Genomic DNA, 7,801 nt, shown 5'->3' with positions numbered 1-7,801 from the left:
ATTTTGTGCATACAAAGGCTTGTATATCTCTCTCCTATAAGGTTTCCCTTGTAACTTCATATATTGCATGTTTAACTCACTGTCATATGTTGCATGTTAACTCACTGAATGCCTGTCATCCTAAAGAGAGAATGACCAAGAGACTATGCGTCAAGGACAGTAAAATGGTTAACTTTTGATGGAAATTTTAAGCTCATGAACATTGTAAGCTAGTTGGAATTAGATCAAACTATATACAAGCAAATACAGAAACAAAGCATGTGCACCAAAGCAAAGTCTGTTATAATATCTGAGCTCATGCAGGTTTTTGGTAAATCATGATCCATTCCTCAGAGTCTGCATAATATGTATCTGCACCTGTGCTACATACAAGTATCTTCTCCTCGTATGAGGTGTATACTATACACTGCAGAAATGTGCAAATTGGTAAAGTTCATTAACCCCTAGATAGTAGTACTTCTTTTTTCTAAGTAATCAAAGCCCCTAAATAGTAAATATTTTTGCTCTGCTAAATCCCTAGGTAGACACTGTCAGATATGAATATTGCCAAAAAGGAATTAGGAGCCTAACACTAAACAGCACCAAGAGAGGAGCCGCAAAAAATAGAGGGTGGGAGAGATCAGCAGAATCTTCACTGGCCTATAACACTGTCGGGGCTTTTGTTAGTGTTTTTCTGTTCCGTTTTCCTATCAAACTTTTCTGAGGAACTATCAAACACTATAATCTCGGTAAATATGTCACACTTCTTTACCCAATGTTTAAATTTGCACATCTGGACAGTAATTCCTGTAAGAAAATCCAAAATAAGTAATGTTATAAAAACTGTACTGCAGAAATACCAAGAAAGACCATGCAATTAACAATAAATCAAAATTCTGCAAGATCTTTGATATGTTGCGAGGAAAGAGAGGTTTCAGGCATGGTAGGATAATGTAGCATTTAAAAAGCTGTTACAGACGGTATATTTTGTCCTACAGCCCACATCTGTTATTGTTCTCAAAGACGCATCACGGCACCAGAACCAGGTCATACTGATGCTATCTTGCCTATTTGCTTTAGATAATCATGTGGGGGGAGAGAAAAATAAGTAAATGGAGGGAAGGAAAAACATCCAAAACTGAATAAATATATCCCTGAAACACTTAGCAGCATATTTTACCCTAGACCCCACTTTGTGGGATTTTACTGGGTAGTTGTTGTTACTTAGCAGCATATTTTGGAAAACAAAAGAGAGAAGAAGATCAGAAACCAAAGGCCAAGGTGGAACAAAATAGCTTAATCATTCACAGTACTAAAATAGAACATTCTAATAGGCAGTTCGACAAAAAATATGTGAAGGTCACTGCAAAGTTGAGCCTAAAGCATTACGGATTCTACAGAGAAAAAGCTCACATGTAAAGTAAAATTGGTTCTGAATCTTGCTCAATCTGTCAATTTTCAAGTTATGATCACATTAAATATAAAGTCATTTTTTACTTAAGAAAAGAATCTAGGTTCACTTTTTAACCTGGATTAGGTTGATTTCATTGTCTAACCAATTTGCTTTAATCCTCATTTGGTTCCACTTGAAGGTTGATTATGACTTACAGACTTGGAAGTTACTAGCTACAAGGATCTTTTTCAGACATTCATTAATATAGATTAATTACAGACTCCTCATTTGATTACACAGTTTAACGACTTCATAATGTATGCTACACAATGAGCATACATTATTCATGCACTGAAAATTCAAGTACATATAAAGAGTATGCTGGTTTATGCACTAACTTTGATCATTTTTAAGTTTTCTCAAAGGATGCCTTCAAGAAAAACCAACCAGATGTAGTCTATACTTCAACAAAGTTGATCTCCGAAAAACTAGATATTTTTTTCCATCTTGCATTGGTAGGATTAAGAAAATAGAATATAACTTCTCCTAAATCTCATAAGTTCAGAAACGCTACCTTTTAAATTTCCACATTAAAAGATAGTAAAGAAACAGAACAATCCATCTTGATTTTCTCTAAGTAAAATATAGACAATAGTGGTGCAAGTTGTGATGTTTTGCATATTCAGATGCAATATATATTTGTACGAGGTATGCTATTTACTACCCATGCATCAAGTGTCTCACTCTTACCCAAAAGCAATAATTAACTTTATAACTAAAACAATTACCTAAAAGCAAGATAGTAGAACTAACATGGGTCACCTATGTTGCTGGTGATGGGACAAGATAGGTATGAAAAGCTAAAATCTATTGAGAGTGCATTTATATGTATTGATCTTTTAGCATATAGAGACTGATAAAAAGAAACAACCTGATATCTTGTTGAGTTGAGGTTGTTCTCAGCCTTCTGTTTTTCAATCAGCTGGCTTGTCATTTCACCAATCAACTTCAAATGCACAACCTAAAAAGAATTTTCAGTCCAGAATCACCAACTGGTCCACTAACTTTTTTTAGTTAAGTAGTCCATTGGATGGCATCAAGTAGATGAAATGAGTGGTTCACCAACATATTTTGTTAAAACGAAAAAGATTAGGTGACAGAAAAAATCACAGCAACCATTCTCTAGAAAATTGACATTTTTCAGAAGGATAGTGTTAGTTATTGGTTTCTAAATCAACTGCAGCGCATATGTATGAGAAGCACTTGGAGAAGTTATTCAAATACCATGGGTGTACACTGTTTCGCATGGTTTGGTCCATTTATGAAGAAGGTAAGATAAGAAGTGGAACAAGAATTTAGGGACATGGGTTAATTTCTGACATTTAATAGAACTAACAATTGAAAACGCGGATGTAAGGTCAGGCGAAATATGGTTGCTTGAGATCCGGAGATCAAGTGACACCGTATCATTAATACAGAAAGAGTTAAAACATACAAAGGAAGTTGGAATTGACCCATTAACATTGTAGGTTCACATAAATTTAAATAGCTACAAACATTTTAGAAAGATATATCAACTGCAAGTCTGCAAGACATCAGCAGACCCAGTTTTAACGAATAAGAGTAGTCTGCACAGACATAGAGCCAGAGACCACAAAGCCTATCTGAATATAACATCCACGACATAATTTACAAAAATGATAAACTCCCGTGCAGCTTCACTCACTTATTACTAACATAGAGAGGAAACAAACAACCATTCTTCCACCAAGTGACATTAGGGCAAAAGATACAGCTAAAAGGTATTATTCTTCTGAGACAAAAATATACTTGATTAATGGAATTGACAGCAGTACCTGAAGTAGCTTCTCTACAGAGGAAGGATAGAGGAACTGACTCAACCTTCCTTTTTCATCATTCAAACACCGTTCGACCTAACAGTAGCACCTTGAATTAGAATGATAGTAGAGAAGAATGGTTTATTAGATATAAGAAATTAAATGAAAGAAACAAATTCATGCAACACAAAGCTATTTTTTAAGACAAGATAAAGTATAGAAGACCTTCAATATATAATCTGCTGAAGAATAGCTATGGAGCCACTCCGAGGCAATTCGAGCATAGCAACTGGATGTATCTGTAAGCAATTTCTCCTCAAACATGTGATAGTAAGTTCCTTTTTTGGGCCCATCATTTTCCACAAAAAAGTTAGAGAGGCCCTGTAGCAGGCTCCTGTCAATTGGTTCCTCCCTTCGGTCTTGGCTTATCTACATGTGGCATACTGTAAATCACTAACAGCATAGTTGGAATCAACAACAAACTTGACATGCTACTTAACAGTACCAGTAAAAGTGCAGCATCAAAAATTTTTGGAAGGAGATCATTGCAAACCTGAAATGAACAAATGAAAAATCAGTATATTACGAAGTTTTTGTGTCTACAAATAATTAAAAGAGTGATAATTTCCTGTAAAATATACAGAGACATTTACCCCATTCTGGAAACAGGAAAAGGCAATCTCTTTAAGGGGTGCAGATCTTTTCTGATCGGTGCATTTTTTATCAAGGTAAAGGAAAAACCCTCCAAGACACTTTAACATTGCTTTGTAATTTGTCCAGATACGTAAGAATTCAGCTAACAGAGAGGTACCACTCTTATCTTTCAGAGAAGGCAGAACCTAGAAGCAAAGTAAAAAGTGATATTCAACACTAGGCATTAGCAAGTGCTAGTAAAAGAAGATGCAAATAATAGATAAACCCACATTCATTGCATTGCTTTACTGCCGTTGCAATTGAAAACTACTAAAATTGGATATGATTTTCAGGTTAGCCTGCAATGCATGGCCAAAGCTCAAGAGACAAGGACCAATATGTTTTCTTTTGCAAAAATAACCTCTGATCCTGAACTCATCATTGAGAACAAAAAGTTTTTAAATATTTTGGCACTCTCTCCATTACATACTGAAGAAAATGTTGTATAGGCCAAAGTATACAGAGGTAACTCAAATCACATTGTTATAACAGAGGCCGACTGCATCAATGAGCACCTTAGATCACTTATTAAACCCTACCACTGAGTGTATTCTTAAACATAAGCTTAGGCCAATCAAATGGAACAGTGTTCTTTGAACAGCTGAAGCTCTGATATTAATTCTCATATTATTTCTTTTGTAAAAAAAAGTTTTCCTTAGCCAAGTCATCTTTGTAATTACAGAATCTTGGTTGCATTTAGTTATAATATTAGAAAGAAAATTCAATTTGTGAAGCATTTCATATCCAAATTAACCTGCAAATAGAAATGAATTGTACATCATCAGCATTCTACCCGTTTAAATGTGAGTGAAACCTATTACATAATCAAATGAAAGACAATAATACATACCCAAATGAAAGACAATAATATTTACATAGGCTAAATTCAGCATATATAGTTAAGACAACATTGAAGTGAAAACTTTGTTAGAGAAAATATGATCCCACTGTTGGTCCGTAAATTCTCACCTTCAAGTTTATACTCTCATCCAAGGTAGCATGATACCTATTAAGAAGTTCTGCTGATAAATCAAATGGGGGAGGTTGAACGCACAAGAGATAAACACAGCTATCAAGAGTTAAAGATACAAATTGCATGGGAATATAATAACACACTAAAGCTTATGGGGCTATAAAGCTTCCGAGGAATTAAACAAACAGGACAAGTAGAATGGCAGAATCAGAAATAATAAAAGTTAAACCTCCTTCTCTATAGTTCTTTCTTTGTGATTCACACTCCTTTTTCTTCTTATTTTTTTTTTGGGTGTGGTTGGGGGTGTTGGAATCAAAACTAACATTCACTTCCGGAAGCTATGCTAGCACATTACTTGGCACATTTGTCAAAAGATCATAGTCTTAGATCTAATTATTTTTGTTAGAACTCCAGCGTAACTAAAGAATATAATTGAAAATTTGACTTTCATGGTAGTTTCAAGTTAAATGACAGTTGCAAAAGCTGAAAACATATCTTAGCTAATATGATGGTAGAAGCCAAGCTGACACTGAGATACTGAAAATTTGGATGAATGCACATGCACAAACTTCTTTTGCCTCTCTGTTGTCACATGCCATGAAAATCAAAATGGTAATTCAGATGTAAAACAGCAATATTATTTTGATTAAACCTGTATGCATTTAGTTGAACAAGCCATTGTTGTTGTTGTACTCTCATAATTACCATCACATTTTGATGCAAACAGATTCTGCTAACTATAAAACAAATTAGAAAACCAATAAGGAAATACAAATAGAAAGGATCCTAATAACAGCGAAAAGGAAGGAAACACAATAACAGTAAACACAAAACCCAAATAGATCCTACAATGTCAACCCATGATATACGTCCAAATTGATTCACATAAAGAGAGAGAATATTCATCTTTGGTAATTAAAAATTCCAGCAGAGTTCATCAAACTAAAACCAAGAAACGAAAAGATTTGAACCATCATTAGCTGATTAAACCATCAGTTGCTGGGAACTAAGAAATCTTTTTGCAATTGAGCTACCAGAAATCTAATGCTGCATTTGGTTGGAGTAAGAAGATGAAAGGCTGGAGGACTCAAAATTTAAGGCTCATTGTCATTGTATGGCAAGGAAGTAAAAGAGAAAACGTGAAGTAAATGGGATTATTTACCTCACAATCTCAGTTTTTTCAATCCATCCAATATTGGACCAAAGAAGGAAGTTTATCACTTTTGCTTCCTTTAACCATACCAAACAACTAATTACCAATAAATCAACCATCTTCTTTCTCCCTAAAACTCCCCTCAAAATGGTCTTCACTGCTTTGGTCTAGTGGTAAGAGCATAACTTGTAATGTGTGTTAGGCGCACGTCATGGGTGCTAACCTTGCCGCAGATGAAGCCTGGTATTTAAGTGAAAAAAGTAGAGGCGCAGGCTCATTATTCACCGAGTTTTGGACCATCCACCACTTCCCTCAAGGATTCTCAGTTTGAAGGAAAAAAAAAGTATCTCCCCTCAAAACATAGAGTAATACTACTAGCAATAATGAATAAGGGGCAAAAAGCAAAGCAAGCATAACAAAATTGAAGGATACTCATAATATCTCATGTATTCTTCAGACGTGAACAGCTTACAGGCAGGGTAACCATCCAAAATAAACTTCACTTTCTTAATACCCTCCTCCAACGTCTTCATGCTCTCTTCCAGCTTCCCTCTGTTACTCATTCTCTCAATTCTTCAACCTATTCTTCCAATTTCTACAAATCAACAAAACCACAGCATTCAACTAAAACAAAATATGTAAAACACTAAAAAATACAAAAAATCACGCACAGGGTACTACATCGACACTTATCACCCTACACGATCATTCATTCATCAGTCCAGATACACCTCATTCCATTCAACACATAAATACTTTTATACGCTAGTATTTCACAATTCAACGTGCTATATAAACCTATACATACAACTGTATTATATTTATACATCAGTTTATACGACCATCACCGTACACATGTCATTTTTGGTTTAAAAAATTCACTAAAAATACAATGAACGATGAATCCGAGAAAATTTTAAAAGTACGTAACTAAAACAGAGAGGATTTTTTGCCGAATCAGTGTCTTACCGGTTAGGGTTTATCAGAGGGAATGGGAGGAAATTTTGTACTTTCCAGCAACGTCTGTTTCTATGTGATGAATGCATGAAAACTGGGGAAAAAGCGAAATATAAGTAAAGTTGAAAGCTGCCTCAAAAGCTGAATTTTCCAGTTGTATATCCGACGGTGTCGTTTTAGTAGTTTCATTCTCTGTTTTATGTTCTTTTTATTACAGCATATATTTGGTATCCTCATAATTATGGGATTTCATTGGAACATCCGGCGCATGCTAAAAATCTGTAATTAGATTATGATTTTGTTACACCTTAAATGAAGCAAGAATTATTCAAATAGATTAGCATGTTATCTCTACTCTATTGAGTACTACTTATGATTATACCTGTATTAATGCATATAATGTACGTGCAGCATTTTTACTAAGTATAACTTATTGAGGTAAAATGTATTTTAAATAAGAGTACGTGTGGGAAGAGTAAAGAAAACTGAAAACATTAAGATTTTTTTAAGAAAAGGAAAGAACCCCGAATAAATGGAAAGTCGAAACTGAAAAATTATTTTATGATGGTTTGATTTAATTTACAGATTTGACAAATTGAAGAAATTAACTCAACCAAATCATGTGTACCACTAAAGATCGTACACAACTGCACGTAAGTAGGCGTTTGGACATAAAAACATGAAATTTAAAAAATATTGAAGTTGAAAAAGAATAGTTAAAAATTAAAATTATGTTTAGATATGTATTTCAATTGAAAAAATATTAAAATTTTGTGCGAGAAAAATATTATTTACTTGAAAAAGAAGTGAAAATC

At 34.2% G+C, this 7,801-nt stretch overlaps 1 protein-coding gene across 2 annotated transcripts; it reads right to left on the bottom strand.

Annotated features, from left to right (window-relative positions):
• Positions 1 to 210: 210 nt before the first annotated feature.
• On the bottom strand, positions 211 to 7,084 carry LOC107799963 (cullin-1-like). 2 transcript variants are annotated; one of them, XM_016623106.2, is made up of 9 exons: positions 6,999 to 7,084; positions 6,462 to 6,624; positions 4,873 to 4,972; positions 3,864 to 4,049; positions 3,716 to 3,763; positions 3,436 to 3,639; positions 3,229 to 3,306; positions 2,304 to 2,393; positions 211 to 786 (listed from the first exon to the last, which is right to left on the bottom strand). In XM_016623106.2, the coding sequence occupies exons 2-9, from the start codon at positions 6,590 to 6,592 to the stop codon at positions 748 to 750; spliced, it is 876 nt and encodes a 291-aa protein (XP_016478592.1). In that variant the 5' UTR covers positions 6,593 to 6,624; positions 6,999 to 7,084; the 3' UTR covers positions 211 to 747. The 2 variants fall into 2 exon arrangements, with proteins under 2 accessions (XP_016478592.1, XP_075073760.1); XM_075217659.1 differs by lacking the exon at positions 211 to 786 and having other exon boundaries at positions 2,322 to 2,436.
• Positions 7,085 to 7,801: the final 717 nt, after the last annotated feature.

Source organism: Nicotiana tabacum, chromosome 7, assembly GCF_000715075.1.
Source record: "Nicotiana tabacum cultivar K326 chromosome 7, ASM71507v2, whole genome shotgun sequence".
In the NCBI taxonomy this organism is placed as follows: domain Eukaryota; kingdom Viridiplantae; phylum Streptophyta; class Magnoliopsida; order Solanales; family Solanaceae; genus Nicotiana; species Nicotiana tabacum.
Note: the sequence above shows the minus strand (reverse complement) of the source record. Positions and strands in the feature narration are given on the sequence as shown.

Bases quoted from the DNA above. Each gene is read 5' to 3' on its own strand.
- LOC107799963 (XM_016623106.2), bottom strand. From the start codon at position 6,592: ATGAGTAACAGAGGGAAGCTGGAAGAGAGCATGAAGACGTTGGAGGAG. The intron at 2,394-3,228 runs GTACTGCTGTCA...AATTCTTTTTAG, and splicing joins CTGTAGAGAAGCTACTTCAG to GTTGTGCATTTGAAGTTGAT. The intron at 787-2,303 runs GTTGTTTCTTTT...ATTTTCTTACAG, and splicing joins TCAACTCAACAAGATATCAG to GAATTACTGTCCAGATGTGC.